Source organism: Eulemur rufifrons, chromosome 7 (assembly GCF_041146395.1).
Source record: "Eulemur rufifrons isolate Redbay chromosome 7, OSU_ERuf_1, whole genome shotgun sequence".
In the NCBI taxonomy this organism is placed as follows: Eukaryota; Metazoa; Chordata; class Mammalia; order Primates; family Lemuridae; genus Eulemur; species Eulemur rufifrons.
In genome coordinates, this window is record NC_090989.1 from 11589396 (window position 1) to 11610302 (window position 20907).

The 20907-nt window shown below is 42.1% G+C and overlaps 1 protein-coding gene across 7 annotated transcripts in view; it reads right to left on the reverse strand.

Moving 5' to 3' along the window:
• The window catches only part of IFNAR2 (interferon alpha and beta receptor subunit 2), a 34662-nt gene extending 14038 nt beyond the window's left edge, over positions 1 to 20624 (reverse strand). For 6 of the 7 annotated variants that reach the window (XM_069474992.1, XM_069474998.1, XM_069474994.1 and 3 more), the window contains exons 1-6: positions 20391 to 20624; positions 9221 to 9312; positions 6096 to 6137; positions 4449 to 4572; positions 2948 to 3120; positions 860 to 1005 (exon numbers count right to left, since the gene is read on the reverse strand). In XM_069474992.1, coding sequence (XP_069331093.1) covers positions 860 to 1005; positions 2948 to 3120; positions 4449 to 4572; positions 6096 to 6137; positions 9221 to 9275 — 540 coding nt within the window. In that variant the 5' untranslated portion in view covers positions 9276 to 9312; positions 20391 to 20624. The remainder of the gene's footprint in view (positions 1 to 859; positions 1006 to 2947; positions 3121 to 4448; positions 4573 to 6095; positions 6138 to 9220; positions 9313 to 20390) is intronic. The other variant, XM_069474993.1, reaches the window with a different exon arrangement.
• Positions 20625 to 20907: the final 283 nt, after the last annotated feature.

The window sequence follows — 20907 nt, forward strand, 5'->3', positions numbered from 1 at the left end:
TTAACTGGTCTCCCAACTTCCGCCTTTGCCCCTATGATCCGTTCTTAACTTACCAGCCAGGATGCCCTGTTAAGCCTTAGGTCCCCCAGTGACTTTTGGCGCACTTAGAAGACTCAGACCCACAAAGCCCTACAAGGTCCAGCCCCATCACCTCTCCAACCTCACTTCTTCCTATTCTCCCCCCACGTCACTCCATTCCAGCCACCTCTCCCTGCTTTTTCTCAAATTCATGGGCCCACTCCAGCCTCAGGGCCTTTGAACTTCCTGTGCCTTCTGCCTGAAATGCTTCTGCCCTGATATCTATCTTGCAGGCTGGTCTGACTTGCAAGGGTTTTATAATTGGCAAAGGTGCTGCTAACATAAGCTGTGGTTCCAGAAGGGTCGGTCCACTGCTGAATGTAGTTTGTCTGTTTTCACTTTATCCAGCATTCTGAGGGATGGAGACAACCAAAACTGAAGATCCAGGTCTGTCTGACACCCTGAGGTTACTGACAGTCAGTCAGGTCCTTTGTGGAAATCAGGAGAGGCTAGAACTTCTGGAAAGCGTCACTTCCCTGTGTATGACGGCCGGAGAGGCAGAGACAGATGCTTTTCCTGCATGGAAACCACGCTTTTCAAAGAAATCTCACCCTGGCTTGCTGAAATCTATGCTACACTGTCTCTCTCTTGTGTGTGTCCCTTGATGATGTGCAAGTGGATTATTCTCTTAAAGAAGACTGAATGAACTCTAGACTTCTGTCCTAAAATCAGACCTTGTAGTTTTAATTGTTCAATTACAAATTTCCTTTTTCAAAAGAGAGTCAACTGTGTTTGTTGTCAACTCAGAACGGTTTTGATCCTAACACTAGAGACAACGTACCTTCTTCACAATCCCCTCTGACTCTTCTTCGATGACAAGTGATAAATCAATCTGCAATCTTTCCTCAATGTCGGATGGAAATTTTACCATCACATTGATGTGGTCTGTAAAACCAGCAATCTCAAACTCTGGTGGTTCAAAAGATACTGTTTAAAAAAACAAAGTCAGACACAAACCCCAAGGTCAGTCAATGATTGCATAACGAGGCCTCCCGTTATGATACAACCTTACTTCTTTTAAAGAAAAGCTATTTTCTTTTTAATCTGCCTATGATCCTAGTTGTAGCATGTGTTATTTTTATTTTCTTGGTGAAAAACTGAGAATAATGTAAGTGAAGTGATTTGTTTCACATTACCACAGGAAAACACAAATACATTTTGGAACAGAAGCCAGTAACTTTCCCAATTTTCAGGCTGTATTCTTAATACAAAATTAAAAATGACTTATATTCATATTACAATAATAATACATAATCATTGTAGAAATATCAGAAAATATAGACAATTGTCTCTGAATGTGGTTAATTATATTTTGTCTATGCTGTATGTGTATAAATATATACATATATAAACTAAACTTGTGTTAATATAGGTATATACACACATATATGTACACACACACATATATATAAACTAAAATTAAATCAGTCTAACCCATACTGTTTTGCATGGTATATATTTTCACTTAACTATATTTCACATACATATCAATATATATCTAGCTACATCAAGGGCTGGTAAACTATGGCCCACGGTCTGTGGATTTTTGCATTACCTACAAGTTCAGAATGGTTTTTATTTTTTTTAAGAGTTTAAAAAAAATGAAGAGGAATATATGACAGAGACCACAGGTGGCCCACAAAGTCTAAAAGTGTTTCTTCTCTGGTCCTTTATAGAAAGTCTGCCAACTTCTGATTTACATCATAATTTTTCAAGGCTAACTCTATTCTACTAAGTGGCTGTATCAAGGTTTAACTGATTCACTGTTTTGAACAGTTAATTGTCTCTAATTTTTCTGTATCATTGAGTGTTCTTGTAGCTAAATCTTTCCATTTGTCCTTAATAATTTCTTTAGGACAAATTACTAAAAAGGAATTCTGGATTAGAGTAGGCCTATGTTAAGGTTTTTAATAGAAACTGTCAAATAGCGTCTGAAGGGCTGTACCAAAACATGTTCTCTGTATTTCCTTTAAATCTGGGTATTCAGGTATTTTTCATATTGATCATTTGAGTCATGAAAAATATCTCATTGTTACGTTAATATAGATTGTTTAATGACCCAAATACCATGACCTATATATTGTGCTTTTCTTTCTTTTCTATGTATACACACAGATGTCTGTTCATACACATACACAAACGTGCACATGATTCTGGCAACACTTGTGTCTAAACTGTTTGCCACAGTGGGATTCGGTCATCATCACCACTTTGCTAAGGGTGTATGTGTGTGTGTGCACCCACACAGCCATACAGGGAGCTGAACCTGAATAGATCTCCTGGAAACTAGCTGTGAATTGGGAAATGAAAAAGTAACAGAGCTAGAGCTGTTAATACAACTGCCTTGGGGAAGCTGACACCAGTCACAGGGAAAGAAAGAAGGGGTAGACCCACTTTTGGGGTTTGCTCTTCTCCTCTGAGCTTTGGGCCCTAGGTGCCTGTACATGTGGGTGTTCACACATACAAGAGCTACTGTGCTACCATCTGGGGGTGGAGTTGCTGTATTAAGAAAAACACCGGCCCAAAGAGATGGGACAGCTTAGCTAAAGACACCTAAATACAGCTCCCCACTTCCTTTTGGGGTGTAAAACAGAAAAATAGCAGCTATGACTATCTGAATGCCTGCCTTATACAGGCATTGAGCAAATCTGCAAAGTGAAGATTATTGTTCCACTTTTCAGATAAAAAGCTGAGGCCCAGAGAAGGAAGGTAACTAGTCCATGGTTCCAGGAGTAGGAAGTGGCAGGGCCAGGAGGTGAGCCTAGCTAGTCCCGAGTCTCGAACACCTTTGCAGACCTTCCTATTTCATGGTAGAGCAAATGATGATCTTGACAATAAGGATGAAGCTGAGAAACAGAGATCAACTCACTATCAATGGCCGGAAAGAAAGTCTTCATACAATGGCCCAGCAACGTGGTCCCTCTGAATCCTTCTACTTTTATAACGTAGACCTCATGTATGTTTTTCCACACATGTGTTAGGTCACAAAATGATCTCGTGGTATTTACACAGTCCTCAATGGTCTTCATAGCTTCTTTTCTACTTTGGAAAGAAAAGACATTGAAAAAGGAAAATGTTAGCATTTATGTAATAGAAATCACTTTTCTGGGTGCCTCACTTCCTCATTTCCTTTAGGGTTCTGCTCAAATATCATTATATCAAATCATCTTCCTTAACCACCTTATTTAAAATGGGACATCTTGTACCCTCCCCACCCCTGCACTCTCAATCCCTCTTACCCTTCATTTTTCTTCATAGAGTTTACCTGCACCTGCCACAATATGCCTTTAGTTGTTTGCTGATGTCTCTACCTACTACTTTCAGAATGTCTACTCCAGGAGGGCAGGGATTATAGCTCACAGTTGGATGCCCTGGCATGCAGGAGGTGCTCAGTAAATATTTTCTGGATGAATGAATGAATGAAACTTGGGCTTTCACGGTAGAGGCCTCAGATTTCCCTCCCCCTACAGAACGATCATGAATGCCTTCCCTGAGACCTCCTCTCTCTCTGGCTAAGATGACATGATCCAGTCCTAAGTCAGTCCTGAGTAAACATCTGACCTACTGAACTTCAGAAAGGTGGGTGAGTGATACACCTGATCACTCAAAGCGGAGTGAAACTTTAAGACTTTATAGCAGGCACTGAAGAGAAACCCACAAAAGACCCTCCACTGGCTCAGGCAGCAGCAGCAGCAGCAGCAGCAGCAGCAGCAGCAGCAGCAGCAGCTATATGCCAAATAAATAACCAACAAAAGGGGCTACCCAATCAAAGCAATGACTTAGGAGAGTGATTGTTAGACATGGAAGAAGACAGCCAAAGAAGGCTCCACCCACTATGTCCAATCCTTGCAGCAATCCCTCAGTGGAGGCATTAGCTCAACAGGCTGAGCTCTGTGCCAGGTGGCAGGCTGGTTAGTAACCAACCAGACTTTGGACCCAGGCCTGTCCTAGACTGGGCAGGGAGCTTTCTGGTGTCCCACCGGAGAAAAGACAAGTGGACATAAACAATCAATATTGTCAACAGACCTTTGTACTCCAGTCCTCAGAAAACATAGGATTTTTAAACATTCAGATCAACTGAATTAGGAAAATCATTGCAAAAACCATATGCAATAATATTTTGTTTGTGAGGTTTTGACCTGTAGGAATCGGCTTTGATTATAAATATAAGCTTTGTCAAAAAGAACTTTGGATTATTAAAGCATTCAATTTAATTAAAAATGGATAGGTGTTTTATCTTTGACCTTTTAAGTCTCTAAATAAAAAACAGACAGAGAGACAGAGAGAGAGTGAGATATCACCTCTTCCCCCACGCCCCACATAATAGAATGATAATGTTTACCAACAGAAAAATTAAATGTCAAACCAACCTCATGACTGTGTACAATGATGTATAGTGAGTTGGTACAACAGAATGGTTTTTAAATTCCCATGATAAGATTGACCGGAAATTTTGTAATGTTATTTTTAAATCGCAAAGTTCATTTGAAGAATCTAAAGAGAAGAGAAGGGGAAAAACACATTAAAACGTACAGCCCAAGGTTGTATTCTGGCCACTATTCAATCATCTGTTGAGATCTACGGCTCACATCTATAGCAGAAGAAGCCCTCTGGAGAGCCCTAGGGTCTTAGAAACAGGAAGTCTGCTGGACATGGGAAATGAACTATTAATAATACAGTTAATTAATAAGCAACACATTGTCAGGGCAGGCAAGCTTGGGAAACAGGAACTCAGTGTTGCGTAAACAGAATTTGGACAGAAGGGCTTCTTCGATTATTATTGCTCTCCTTCTGCGGCTCACTGAACCAAAATAACCCAGGCCATCCTGACCCACATGGTGTACTTCCCCTTTCCCGCCACACCCAGTTCTTTCAACTCAGCTCCCAGCTCCTTCACGAAGTCCTTCTTAAGCAGCTCAACCACTGCAAGATTTTCTTCTTCTGGATTCCCTTCTGTACTTATTCTCCCATCACAGAGTAGAGGGGAGTTTAATGTGTTCCCAGACAGGCTCTTTCCAGGCATTTAAGCCCCACAACAATGCTGAAGCAGGCACTACTAATAGACCCATTTTACAGACTGTGAAATCGAGTTGGGTTACACAGTGTTATGCAGCTGGGAAGTGGCAGTGGCAAATGAGACTCACAGCTACCCTTGTCAAGTCCTGCCTTATATGGTTATATTTTTAAAGGTCATCTAAGTTTCCTGTGGTTAGGTCCCAGGCCTTTGCTCCTTTTTTTTTTCCCCCTCAATTTTCAGATATTTATTAGTCAGTGTAATCCCCAACACAATACATCAACATGATTTCAGGCATTTAGAGAAGAAATATTTCCTGGTTAAGTAGAAAATTGTGCAGATGGTTTCTCGAAGACCTTATAGGCAGCTTTATAGTGAAACTTCTTGTTTAGAAGTCTGGACTTTCTTTCTTCAGTTTGCTGTAATCCACATTTACTAAGCAGAACTTGTATTGATCATTGGGACCCATTTTGTTCCAGAGTTCTGGGTATTGCTCAATCCAGATATTAGTTGGGACAGAAGGGCCTTTGCTTCTTGATTGCCAACTCTTCAGCACCCAATGCTTAGCACAAGGCCAGAGACATATTTAATGCTTATTGAAATTTTGTGGACAGATTTATATATGTAGGCAAGAAGTTTAGTTAAAAAAATTATTTCCATTTGTCTAGAATCAATAGGTGGAAGAATGTAAATTAAAGAGAAATTATTTCTGGATCATTTTTTGTTTGGCATAGTCTGTGTCTCCTCATTATTAAGAGTTTGAATAGTCTTTCAAGGGAGTTTAAAACGATCTCTAGTGCTAATTTCTTACAGTGGTTTTGTGAGACAAATGTGAAAACCTGAGTAGGCTCATTTTAGTTCCTTTTACAGAGAAAGGATCTCAATAAAATAGGCAACAGATCTGAGGTCAGACATCAAATTTCTCATATTTTACATTTATGAATGGTTGCCCCAACACTTTGACCCTTATACAAAATTTAGTTAAGCCAAGAAAATCTCTTACCAGGCAAATCACATAAAACACCAAACACTAGGCTGATGAACACTAGGAGGAAGAAAAACATGTTAGAGAAGCAACAAAGTTTTCTCTGGGCTCAACTTAAATAATTGTTACTCTAAGTCTGGGATTCTCTTACACAGGGACATGTATTAATATTGGATTGAGACTTTTTTGCGTAAAAAAAAAAAAACTCAAGTAAATGGTTCTTACTTGACAGGAGTAACAGCAGCACATGGTCTAAGGATTATGTCTTAAGTAGATCCAAAATAAGGTCCATTTTGGAGCTGGCACCAACAACAAGCATGTACAGACCCTGTTCTACCCTGTGGTTTCCACTTAAAATATATTTGGGAACATGATCATTTCAATAGTGCGGAAGAAACATTCGATAAAATCCAGCACACTTTCAGGATAAAAACCCTCAACTAATGAGGCATAGAAGGAAAATACTTTAAAATTATAAAAGCCATATATGACAAACCCACAGCCAACATCATACTGAATGGGGAGAAGCTGAAAACATTCTCCCTAAGAACTGGAACAAGACAAGGGTGCCCACTGTCACCACTTCTATTCAACATAGTATTAGAAGTCCTAGCCAGAGCAATCATGTAAGAGAAAGAAATAAAAGGCATCCAAATCATGAAAGAGGAGGTCAAACTATCTCTGTTTGCTGATGATACGATCTTGTACCTAGAAAACCCTAGAGACTCCACCAAAAGACACCTGGAATTGACAAATAAATTCAGCAAAGTCTCAGGCTACAAAATCAATGTACACAAATCAGTAGCATTACTATATACTAACAACAGTCAAGTGGAGAATTAAATCAAGGACTCAGTGCCATTCACAATAGCTACAAGGAAAATAAAATACCTAGAAAAACTCTTAACAAAAGAGGTTAAAGACCTCTATGAGGAAAACTACAAAATACTGATGAAAGAAATTGCAGATGACACAAACAAATGGAAAAACATCCCATGCTCGTGGATTGGTAGAATCAACATCATTAAAATGTCCATACTGCCCAAAGTGATTTACAGATTCAATGCAATCCCCATCAAAACACCAGTGTCATGTTTCATAAATCCATAAAAAATAATCCTAAGCTCCATTAGGAACCAAAAAAGACTCCGAATAACCAAAGCAATCTTAAGTAAAAAGAACACAAATCTGGAAGTATCACATTACATGGCTTCAAATTATACTACAAAGGTATAGTAACCAAAACAGCATGGTACTGGTATAAAAGTATAGACATAGACCAAAGGAAGAGAATATAGAACCCAGAAATAAAACCATCTACCTACAACCAACTGATCTTCAACAAAGCAGACAACAGCATATACTGGGGAAACGAAGCCCTCTTCAATAATTGGTGCTGGGCAAAGTGGATAGCCACATGCAGAAGAATGAAACAGGACCCCTGCCTCTCACCATATACAAAAATTAATTCAAGATGGATTAAAGACTTAAATATAAGGCATTAAACTATAAAAATTGTAGAAGAAAATGTAGGAAAAACTCTTCTTGACATGGGCCTAGGCAAAGAATTTATGACTAAAACCCCAAAGGCAAATACAGCAACAACAAAAATAAATAAATGGGATTTAATTAAATTAAAAAGCTTCTGCATAGCAAAGGAAATAATCAACAGAGTAAATAGACAACCTACAGAATGGAAGAAAATATTCACAAACTATGCATCCAACAAAGGACTAATATCCAGAATCTACAAAGAACTCAGACAAATCAGCAAGAAAAAACCAAACAACTCCATCAGAAAGTGGGCAAAAGACATGAGCATAAGTTTTTCAAAAGAAGATAGTTAAATGGCCAGCAAACGTATGAAAAAATGCTCAAAATCACTAATCATCAGGGAAATGCAAATTAAAACTACAATAAGATTCCACTTTACCTCTATCAAAATGGCCATTATTAAAAAGTCAAAAAAAATAGATGCTGGTGTGGATGCAGAGAGAAAGGAACGCTTATACACTGTTGGTGGAACTGTAAGTTAGTACAACCATGACGGAAAACAGAATGGAGATTCCTCAAAGAAATAAATGTAGATCCAGCAATCCTGCTGCTGGGTATCTAGCCAAAGGAAAATAAGTCATTTAATCAAAAAGATACCTGCACTCAAATGTTTATCACAGCACAATTCACAATTGCAAAGATGTGGAATCAACCTAAATGTCCTCCAATTCATGAGCAAAGAAAATGTGATATACATTAACACACACACACACACACACACACACACGCACACACAATGGAGTACTACTCGGCCATAAAAAGGAATGAAATAATGTCATTTGCAGCAACGTGGATGGAATTGGAGACCATTATCCTAAGTGAATATCTCAGGAATGGAAAACCAAACACTATATGTTCTCACTAATAAGTGGGAGCTAATAAATGGGTATACACAGCACAAAGCGATATAAAGGATATGAGAAATCAAGAAGGGGGAGGGAAAATGGGTGGGTGTGGGATAAAAACTTACCTTTTGGGTACAATGAACACTATTCTGGTGACAGGTACACCAAAAGCCCTGACTTAAGCATTATATAAGTTATCTATGTAACAAAAACATTTGTTCTCGTTAATTAATATTTTGAAATTAAAAAAAAATACGTATTTGGGAGATCTTTACACCAAAAAGAATTTCCTTGTTTTTGTTTTTTAAATAGCTGGGCTGGTTAAAGGAGTGCCTGGAGAAGAAGTTACCCATCCAGAAAAATTTTCAGAATATGAATAAGCATGTTGCTAATTAATAAACTTTAAAGGTAAAGACATTACCAGAGGTGAGGGAGGCAGAAAGGGTATGAAGAGAAATCATTCTTCAAATTATATACAAGATAGTCACTATCATTATTGAGCCTTAGGTCACTCTTGTTTATTTGTCTGTTTTCCTAAAATTAACAGTAGGGCAGAAATCCATATTGAATCCAAACCACTAGCACAGGTTTCCTATCTACTTTCCATTTAACTCCTGACATTGGGCAGCTGATACTGGGTCCTTGAGTCAGGGAAATCGGTTTGCTGTTTCCCAGCAGGGCTCTCGATGATGATGACGTCACAGGCTTGCTCCCACAAGAGCAAAGATAAAAAGTAGCACTTACCCATGAGAATCAAATTAAGTGATCTGATGGCTGAGGCATTCTGGCTCAAAAGCATCTTTGTTATTTTTTAAGTCTGTTCTTTACTTTTACATCTGAAAGGAAATCAACATGAAGTGATCAAAATTCTCAAGTGTCTAAACTGCAAAGATCAAAATGGGGGAAAAGTTAAGATAACGAAAGACCAGCAGAAATAGCAAAATTTTTACTACAGGAACTGGACCATTTACCCCATTTATTTAAGCAGCCTTGTCTTAGCTTCTGGGCCCAAACCTCTCCCTAGTCAGGGAGAAATTTTAAATTTAACTTTTGAACAGGTAACCGTCATTTGGTTCAAAAATTTTAAGCATAAAATAAAGTAAATAGTGAAAAGTCTTGCTCCCTTTAGAAAACTACTTTTATTTGGTTTTTGTTTTTTGTGGGTTGTTTTTTTTTTTTTTGGTAAATCCTTCAGATTGTCTTTGTGCATAAGCAAAAATATATACTTATTCCTAATTTCCCTCTCTTTTAGACAAGAGATAGCATGTCCAGTCCCTGCTTTGCCTTGATTTTTCCACTTAAAAATATATCTGGGAGATCTTTCCAACAAAAAGAATTTCTTTGCTTCTGTTTTTTAAACAGTTGCATAGTGTTCTACTCTATGGACATAGCCTCATTTATATAACTAGTCCCCTATGATGGACATTTGAATTGTTTCCAATTTTTTCTGCAAGGAATTCTCTTAAATATGAATCATTTTGCACACATGCAAGTCTTCGTGTAGAAAAATTCCCAGAAGCAGGATTGCTAGACAAAGGGCATATCAGTTAGGGTTCCAGCAGGAAACAGCATATTCAAGTTAGGATAGACTTTAATTGAAGGACTACCTTCACAGTCACTTAACAATAGGAAAAGATTGGGAGAATGCGTGGTTAGGCAATTTCATCATTGTGTAAACATTATAGAGTGTGCTTACATAAACCTAGATGGTATAGCCTACTACACACCTAGGCTACATTATAGCCTGCTGTTCCTAGGTTACACACCTGTACAGCTTGTTACTGTACTGAATACTGTAGGCAATTGGAACACAATGGTAAGTATTTGTGTATCTAAACATAGAAAAGGTACAGTAAAAATATGCTATTATAATCTTATGTGACCGTTGTTGCATACGTGGTCCATCCTTGCCCAAAACATTGTTTTGTGGTGTATGACTGTATTTATAATACAAATGTGTGAGCAGGCTGCAGGCAAACCAAAAGGGAAGTATAGTACCTCGAGCTCACAACAGTGGGGCTTGAGAGGAAAAGAAAAGTTGCCAATACTGGAATTTGAACGGAGAGAATCCTGTGTGAGGAGCTGTGACAGGAGTTCACAGGACACAGCCAGCCCAAGGGGACCATGCTGGGAGGGGACTAAAGAATAGATATCCCTCACCGCCTCTCTCCCTTCTCTCATTTGGGGCTCCCGACTGGCTGAACCCAACCAGAAGCCACAGGGCAGGGGTCTGGGGTTGTACCTGTACAAGACGGGATCCCAGGGTAAAGGCTGTGGAAGGGAAGGGAGAGTGGTGCCTGCAGGGGCACACAGAAGAGACCTGGCATTGGGGCTATGCATCTGTCACTTGGATAGAAACTGCCAGGCTGCCTGCCCTCGGGGCTGTACCAATTTACATAAACACATGCAATGTGTGGTTCTCCCCAGAAACCAAAATTACAGGCGTATCATCAAGCTCTTAGATTTTTCTCAAATTCACAAATGAAAAATTGTCTTCACACTAATATTAATTTGGATTTCTCTTATTCTGAGTGAGATCTAGCACTTTTTCATATGTTTAAGCACTATTTGTATTTCCTTTCCTGTTAACTACCTGTCCTGTGCCTTGGCCCATTTTTCTATTGAGTTGTGGCTTTTAGTAGATTGCAGGAGTTTCTTTTTTTTTTTTGTTGTTGTTGTTGTTGTTGAGACAGAGTCTCACTTTTGTTGCCCAGGCTAGAGTAGTGCCGTGGCGTCAGCTTAGCTCACAGCAACCTCAGACTCCTCGGCTTAAGTGATCCTACTGCCTCAGCCTCCCGAGTAGCTGGGACTACAGGCATGCGTCACTATGCCCGGCTAATTTTTTCTATATAGATTTTTAGTTGTCCATATAATGTCTTTCTATTTTTAGTAGAGACGGGGTCTTGCTCAGGCTGGTCTCGAACTCCTGACCTTGAGCAATCCACCCGCCTCGGCCTCCCAGAGTGCTAGGATTACAGGCGTGAGCCACCACGCCCGGCCAGGAGTTTCTTTTAAGTATGAGGGAAACTTAGTGATACGAATCACGTCTTTTGATTTTATACCACTTGGAAGTTTCTGAGTTTTATGAGTTCAGATTTAAAGGTTTTTTTTTGTTTTTTTTTTCTTAGCTTCTGGATTTTGAGTCATAGAAAATCTTCCTCACTCCAAGGTAAGAAAGAAATTCATCAAGAATTTTAAGAAGCCCTGATTGGTCTTGTTCCTTCTCTCCCTTAGACCGTTTGTCCCCATCCAAGTGACTAAGCCCTGTAGATTCTGGGTATTCTTCCGTCCCTTCAACCCCTGGGGCAATATCATCAAAATGAAAAAAGGCCATGAAATAGCAGATTGAGTTCAAACTAAAAACAACTTAATTTTAAAAGTTCTCTTGACAGTCATAGTAACAGGTCTCATCTAGGGTATTCTGGTAGAGAAATCCAAGAGATTCCAAGCTAAAATTTTCATCCCTGTCCCAGACTCCTCTACCCATGAGATATCCAGGCAACTTATCCCATAATACTGCACCCATTTAGAAACTCTGACGAGGTATCTTGGTATGTGACATCATCTCCCACAATCAGTCCACCGCAGAGGGGCTGCATGGCTGTGAATCTTTCCCGAGATCCTGAGCCCACCTGACCCAACCTGTGGCCTCTAGTCCCTCAGGTTTTTCTGATGGTGGCACATCTTCACCTTTGTTATGTATCTGCAGGAACACTCAGTCCCCTCAGTAGCCAGGAAACCCCCCCCCACACACACACTCTCTCTCTCTCTCCAGGGGATGACCACTTTCCTTGGTGACCCACCCTCCACATTGAACCAGATGTCTGACAACTATTGCTTGCTTGGAAAATCTAATTTCCCATCTTGGCATCCCACCTGAATTGTTAAGGAGGCTCCTTAAAACTCTCTCTGACTGTAAATAGAGCAGTCTTCCTAAAGTGTGGCTTGTTAGTCCCAACTCTGTAGCCAGGGCTGGCCTCTGGCTCCCAGGGCCCTGTAGGCAGAAGGGTCCCACCCTTGGCTTAAAGTTCTCCTGTGGCTGTCTTGAAATTCTTAACCGTTTTATCTTTCAATGTGTGTTTTGTTAGTGGAGTCTGTTGGGACAATGGAGCCTCAGTGCACACTGGGCCCGCTCCCGTCCCCTGCACGATGGGAGTCCCAGGCCCTGGCTGGCTTCTCTCTATGCTCCATGACTGCTGCTGCTTTTTGTGTGGGGCGTCAACTAGGTCACACTGGCAAAGAGTTCCAGTGTTCCAATGAAGCCCTTCTGGTGCGGGTGCTGGGGAGGTCAGGGTTGGTGCTCTAGCCCTGACCCAAGGACTAGAGCCAGGGGGCAGCTGGCTGCAGGTTGGGTCTAGTGGGGATGAGTCTTTAGGTCACCCTTGATTCAGGTACCCAGCATATCCGGAGAGGTTTAAAGACTCTTGGATGTGGCTAGTACGTTGTGGGTTGGGATGGTGGGTGCTTGGGTAGGGGAGATGAGAAGCTTGACTTCCCCAGAGCTCATTGCAGGCTGAAGTGAGGGGCAGCGAGCAGGAAGGGGATGCCTGGAAGTAGGCGCAAGTGCCTGCATGCCTAGAGTCTCCCGGGCAGAGGGGCCCCAGGCATCTGTGGGGATCTGCATTAGCCCTTCAGTATTCTTGTGCCTGAAGGAGCGCTCCTTTGGGTGGCTCTGTGCTTGTGGTAGGGGGAACCCTTTCTTCCTCTTTGCAACCTTCCTGAGTGGGGCTTGAGTTTGCTTCTTCTGGCTCGTTCCAGGGAATCTCTCAAGATGTGCTATAAAATACTAATCATGTAATTCGGTGATTCCTCATATAAATTAAATGCCCTTATATTAGCATTTAAATCTGGCTTTGCATGATATAAAGAACTGTAAAATTCATGCTTAATAATTGAAGTTTTTATTTTTTTACTTAGAATGACATTCAACAGCACATTAAGAAAACATGACAAGCTGAGAGAGAGAAAGATAGTGGAATAAAAGAAAAAGTTTTATATTTTAGTACCTTTAGTGGTAATTTTTCTGCTTTTTAAATGAGTAAGCCCCACATTTTTATTTTGCTTTCGGTAGACCCTGCAAATTATGTAGCCAGCCCAGCCTGTAGCTCACTGTTGCCTGACCCCCAGCTCCTTGTACCCAGTGCTCAGGTTAAATTCAATGCCACCAGCCTCTCCAGTTTTCCCTGGAGTTACTCTCCCACACATGTGCCAAGCTCCAGGCGACAGATCACCCCCTGCTCTTCCCAGATTTCCTACCTGGGAGGTCTCCTTGCCATTTACACTCAAACACACACTACCAATTTTCAAGGCCCAGCTCAAGTGGATGGACTAGGTGAAGTGATTCTCTGAATTCCAATTCCTCCTAAATGGACAACCCTCAAGGAACTCGCCGCCTCAGAGTCCCCGAGTAGAGAGCACAACTGTCTTTTCTTCTATCTGCCATAGCCTGATGCACACTGCCAAGTAGTCAATGAGTAATGAATGAACTGGATTCAGAAATGTTATACAAATACAATTACATACCTTTTTTCTGGAAATAAAAAAAAAAATACAAAAAAGTACCGTCCAGCATCATCACTGTTACACAGCTTGTCATATTTGTTTCTAGTTTATTTTTCATATATCTTTCTTGTTTCTGTAAAAATTCTTCTACATGCTCATTTAAATAAATTAAAATAATGTATAAAAGTAAAAATCCCAATATCCAGATATTAACCATTATTAGCATTAGGTAAACAATCCCAGATTTTTCTATGCATAAGCACGCACGTGCATGCACAAGCACACACAGTGTTTCTGTCTGAATTTAATTTTACATGGGAAAAAACTAAAATAAAGCCGAGGGAATTGTTGAAATTTAATTTTTTGCGGCCATAAGAAAGTATAACTTCCTACAATATCCCTCTGAGGTTTAAAGAAACATTTATGAAAGACATTAGGAAGTTGGAGTACTATATATTCATGCAGCACCTTTTAATTTTAAACCATATTTACCGATCCATGCTTTGAAAGAAGAGAATATGAGCATTCTCATATTTCCTTCCATCTTCTTCCCTATTTCCTTATTTATTTTTGCTATATTTTTTTGGCCTAGATTTATAATAATCACATTCTATTCTACCCACAATTTCCATAGATGTTTTGTATTTATTCTCCATTTAAATAGAATACTCAACAACAGTTGGGTTTTTGTTGTTGTTTTACCATTTCTCCACTCTTAAGTTCTTTATTTTGATTGATTAAAATTATTTTCCCTAATAAATAGGAAAGAAGCAAACTGGGTCCCACCATACTTAGCTTTTTCCATTTCTGGAAAAAATTTTAATTTGCTATTAAAAATTGGTATTTCCTTAATTTGCTGTTTCCTGGATTTTGTTATCCAGCAGTTTTTTTTTTTCCCAGAAAGAACTCATGGATGCTGATCTCCCTTTGTTTTTCTGGTTAAAATACTCCCTTGGGAAAAGTTTCTTTCCCTTAGAACTTTTCCTTCAACCATTATATTCTGGCATTTAGCACTGCACTGAAGTCTGAGGCCAGCTTGGTTTTTTTTTTTTTTATTTTGTCTCCTTTGCTTTTTCTTCTTGGATTCCTAAATAATTATTTTTCTTTGAATTTAAATCATTTAAGATATCTTAGTGCTTGAGAATTCCCATGTGAAATTTTCTGGACCAGTGCATGTTCTTTTGGCCTACAGACCATTTTTTTCTTCTTTTCAATAAGATTTCTTTTGTCCTATCTTTATTTGCATTTTCTGCCCCGTTTGTTGGCTTCTCTACCTCAGGGATTCCAATTATCCTAATGCTTGATTGTGTTTTTTCTGTCTTCCATCAGATTGTTTTTAATTGACTTATTCTTTTTTTTTCAAGAGAATTAAATTGTTTATTAATTACACATGATAGTGGTTGATACACAAGCTTCATTCCCATCTATAATTTTATCTGGTACCATTATTCAATTTAGATATACTGCATAGGATATGCCAACAATCATCTTTATAACCAATAATTCCGTGATTTTCCTTGGATGATCCCTTTTAATGGTGAACTTCAGGTGACAACAGTAACCTAGTTCAGAAACACCAAGGTTTCTGAAGACAATGGCTTCTCCACCCAAGCAGGTTGTAAATTAATTTCAAACATAACTGGCATCATTCTGAAGGAATTCTATCTTCACACTTTCGGGGAAGTTTACCAAAATAGCTTCAGAGTAGACTAACTTTACACAGCACATTAAAAAAAAAAAAGACACATTTATTCAGCATGATGATCAGACTATTTATTACATTTTGCAATCAACAGCATGGGTACAAAAAAAAAAATCTACATTAAAACCCTTTGTTGGAATGCTTTGCCCTTTCCACAGAACAGAAATCAAAATAACCTGTTATACAATTAGTCACAAATACAATCCTCAAGTTTTTTACCCATACACGAGTATTGTCTAAAACGTGTCTTCTTTGTAGCAGCTAGGCCCTGCCACCACTGTGCTTAGCTAAGTTCACAAATCTGTGGTAACCTGTAGCTTCCCTGTCATTTCTCTGACTCTCCTTTCCTGCTAAGCTTTGTTTCCTGGGAGTAATTAAAACCTTTTGCCACTGCCATAGCTACTGCTGTTACTGGAACCACCATAGCCACCTTGGTTTTGCGGTTTGGCCAAGTATTGGCCTCCACCCTCATTGGAGCCAGAGCTTCTGCCTCCAAAATTTCCTCCCTACATGGGTCCAAAATTTGAAGACTGATTGTTGTAACTGCCAAAATCATTGTAGCTTCCACCACCCCAAAATTGCTTCCATCATTACCAAATCCATTGTACCCATCCTCACTGCCACCATATACACCACCACTATGGCTGCCACCAAAGCCACCACAACCACTTAAGTTTCCTCCACAGTCAAAGTTGTCACTCCCACTAAACCACCTCCACAACCACCACCAAAGTTTCCAGAACCACTTCGACCTCTTTGGCTGGATGAAGCACCAGCCATCTCTTGCTTTGGCAGGGCTTTCCCTACTTCGCAGTTGTGGCCATCCATGGGATGGTAATTCTGCATGACAATCTTATCCACAGAATCATGATCAAAGGTTACAAAAGCAAAGCCCCTCTTCTTGCCACTGCCTCTGTCAGTCATTATTTGAATCACTTCGATTTTCCCATCCTGTTCAAAATAGTCTTTTACGTGATGTTCTTCAATATCTTCTTTAATGCCACCAACAAAGACCTTTTTCACAGGGAAGTGGGCACCTGGTGGTCGAGAATCTTCTCTGGCGACACCTCTCTTTGGTTCCACAACTCTTCCATCCACCTTGTGGGTCCACCTCCTCCACAGTGGCCTATGCGACAAACCCAAAGCCCCTGGAGCGCGTGAGGTTTGTATCTCTCATACCACACAGTCCGTGAGTGTCCCCCGTTGCTCCTCAGACTCCCTTCGGTCGTTTCAAAGCTCAACCTCTGGCGATGAAGAGCTTTTGCAGCAGTTCTGGCTCCTCAGGAGACTGGCTTAGACTGGACGGCAGTGGGAAAACGGAGACTTTAAGGATGCTTCCTCCGCAGCGTCCGCGGGCAGAAGGTTGACTTACTCTTTGCCTCTTTTCATCTGTATTCACTGGGCTTCAATCAAGCCTTTCCTCCAGTATTTTTATTTTCAGCAGTATTTATTCTGTTCTTTGCTCTAACGTATTTCTTCTGATTGTGTTATGTGTGTGTGTGTGGGGGGGGGGCGGGGGGTTGGTCTTCAATTTATTCCCTTAGGTCTGCAATCTCCCTTTTCATCTCCATTTTAAAATTTTCTCATCTTTCAGTGTATTTTATTGAATTCATTCATATTTTTATCAAGCTGTTGTAGGGTGTGAGGCAATTGTAAGGTATGTCTTCTGTTCCAAGAGTAATTCTTTCTAGTAGACTCCTTGCAGGCTATGTTGTCCTTTCCTTTCCTTTTCCTCCCCGCTCCCCACCCCCCATCATTTCTGTTCACCTTGCTGGTACTCAGACGGCTTTAGTCACTTTCTACTGAAACAGTGGAATGAAATCTTTTTTTTTTTTTTGAGATAGAGTCTCGCTTTGTTGCCTGGGCTAGAAGTGAGTGCTGTGGCGTCAGCCTAGCTCACAGCAACCTCAAACTCCTGGGCTCAAGCGATCCTCCTGCCTCAGCCTCCCGAGTAGCTGGGACTACAGGCATGCGCCACCATGCCCGGCTAATTTTTTCTATATATATTTTAGTTGGCCAGATAATTTCTTTCTATTTTTGGTAGAGATGGGGTCTCACTCTTGCTCAGGCTGGTCTCAAACTCCTGAGCTCTAGCGATCCACCCGCCTCGGCCTCCCAGAGTGCTAGGATTACAGGCGTGAGCCACTGCACCCGGCCTTGGAATGAAATCATGACTTTCCTTTGGTAACTGTTCCTGCTTCCAGTTTGTTCTGTAAAGCCTGGGCAGATTCCCTAGCCCAAAGGGTTGGCGCTGCCATGAAGAAGGAGGAGAGGGACAGGGAGAGATCGGTCTTTGTCAGAAAACCTGGGCCCTGCTGTCTCCTGGGAGATCTGTGAAGTGTCTTCAAGGCAGGCTCACTACCTCTGGGGGAGGTGGGAGGTATAACCAATCCTTTGGGCTTTGGGTGATTTCCTGATTCTGGGGCAGACTGTCCCTGCCTGGTGATTTCCCCTTTCGCTTACCTCTGCCCACACAAAGAGCCTGTGCACTTTCATCGGAAATGGAAAAAGCTAACTATGGTGAGATACACACTGCTCCTTTCCTATTTACTAGGGAGAATTTTCAAGATTTTTGATAATTTGCCAGTATAGTTTCTAGTGGTAGGGACATACTTAAATTTTAAATGCATTTTAAAAAACCGGATTATTAAAAACAGACAAACAAAAACCAACGACAATGTTTAAGGAGGTATCTCCAGGTACCAGTTTGTGTTAATAAAGCCCTGTCGTGTGTGGTAACTGACTGTCCTCATTTTCTTGCTGGCTCTGGGGAAAATTTTGAGTGCCTCTGAACTCCTCCCCATCCTACATAAATCTCTTTTTTCCTCTTTCGTTTTCATTACCTCTCCCTACCCTTAAGTCAGCCAACCTCCTCTGCCTACCTGCTTTTCCTTTCCTCTTCCCTGAATTGCATACCACCCCTTTCACTCTTCCAAAGAAAGGTGCTGGCAAGCTCTGCTCCTGCTCACCAATACTTCACAAACTATGAAATGCGCTTTTCCTTTTCACATGTGAACATTTCTGAAATCAGAATGCTTTGTTTTGCACATGGCGTGGTATAGTGTGATTGACAGTGCTTTTTCTTACTTGGTTACATAAAAGGAAAGTTATCTTACAATCAATGGCATATCAGGTTGAGTTTTAGTTTTGATAAAATATTTGATAATCAAAGAACGTGCATGCCATTGACTCTTTAACAATTTGAAGGTTTAGAAATGTAACAGGAAAATGAGTCCAGTGTGGCTCTGAGTGGGTGAGTGTGAGCAACGGAATATATATTTTAATAAATGTTTCACTTCTAAGACTGTACGGTTTGTCGTATCACATGAACCAAATTTCAGGCAGATTGTCTTTAACTTTTAAATAAATACATGAGAAACTTTAGCGGAAATACAGGTAAGAATAATAAGTCATGCAGATTTTTGATGACCTAAAATTGAGAAACAAGTTTCGAACTATAGGACTTAAAAGTTCAAGCCATTTTCTGAGACAAACAGATCAAACATTACCAATCAAGCCCAAATTGCTAGGAAAGTTTATCAGACGTTTTTCTTCTTGGGGCAGATTTTGATATGGCTTCTGTTCCACGCACCCCGCGCCTCCCCCCACCCAAGCCTGCACAGGATTGGGGTGGGTGGACAGGATACTTAGAAACTTTGGTAAGTCCTGGGACTTAGCCCCTGGGTCTGTTCACATGACTTCTTGCGGGTGTGGGGGGGAACTCCTGGTCTCCTGGGGCCAACCCCAGTACCTCCCACCTCCCACCACGGTCCTGCTGTGACCTGACGCTCAAGCATGTTATGTAGTTTCTAAGACCTCTTGCCAAAAAAAAAAAAACAAGGATCAAACAAATATTAAAAGAAAAAGGCGGTGAGATAACCAGAGTTTCTCAATAAAATCATCGCTAGCCAAATAAATGGGTCGATGGAGCCAACTTGCTACTGCGTGTAACGGATTGACTTGCTCAAGGTTGAAACTCAAGCGCCGAATATCTTCTCAGTATCTCATCCCTCCCGACCCTGAAAGGAGTCCCCACCTTTCTCCGCGGCCACATCCCCTCTCCCCTTCCCACTCCCCCCACCCCAGCTTCCCAGCGGTGGATCTGGAAGGATGTGGGAAACTTCAGCCCCGGCTGCCCTTCTGTGGCCTCTCTCCCACGCGGGAAAGAGAGATGGTTAATCCCGGGGGGCTCTCAAGGGGGGCGGGCCGGAGACCCCGCACCCGAGGCCCGGGCGGGTAACCGAGTTTTGCAAGGCGAGGTGGATCCGGAGGAATTTGACAGCCCTCAAATTTGACGATTCACATCGTGCTGTGGCAAGTGTCCGGGTGTCCCGGGCATCCTTGGTGACGTAGGGGTTCGGGGGGGCCCAGGCCTGGGTGCAAATAACTGTGGGTCCCCGGCAGGGGCGAGGAAAGGAGGCCGCCGCACAGGGCCGAGGGCAGCCCGCCCGCCGGCGGCCGCGTGGGGAGAGCCAGAGGGCGCCCTTAAACCACCCGCAGCGCAGGGGGTTCGCTAGGAGGTGGGCACCGGAGAGGGGCAGAGGCACACGGGCGACGTCCCCAAGACTGGAGGGAAGGCAGGCGGGGGAGGAGTCCGGGAGGAAAGGGAGGAGGATTCCGGGAACCCGCTGCAAGGAGGCGGCGTTTGCTCCACAGTCTGCAGCCCCAGCGGTCCCCTTCCCGAGTCCTCGCCACCCCCAACCCCGTTACCTTTGCAGTTTCGCCCCGCGGCTCCCGTCAGAGATGCCAGCCTCAGGCCCACTTCCCGAGCCGCGCTCCGCGGCCGCCCCTCGGCACCGGGCTCCGGCGCTCGCGGTCGGGATGCGCACTGTGGCGGCCCCTCGGGCGGCGCGGCCGGGGACGGCCCACGGACTGCGCTCGGAACGTGCCTGGCTCGCCGGCGGGGATCCTCTCCCGCGGGGGGCAAAGTCTGCAGCGCGGGTGAGCGCGCCGAGCGCCGGCCTGCGAGTTTCCCTCCCGGAGCGCAGGCGCGGAGCCGAGGGCCGAGCCGGGGGCGGGGTCGGAGCGGGGGCGGGGCCGAGCCGGGGGGGCGGGGCGGGGATGTCTGGTAATTTACTGGGGTCTGTTGCAGATTGTCAGCTCCTAACCAAAGCCTGCCTCCACCTAGTATGCACCATAGGGAAAGGGATAAAGGATTTGGGCTGTTTTGTTTACTGCAGCATCCTTAGGGGCTGACACAAGACACTCAAAAATATGTCGAACGAAT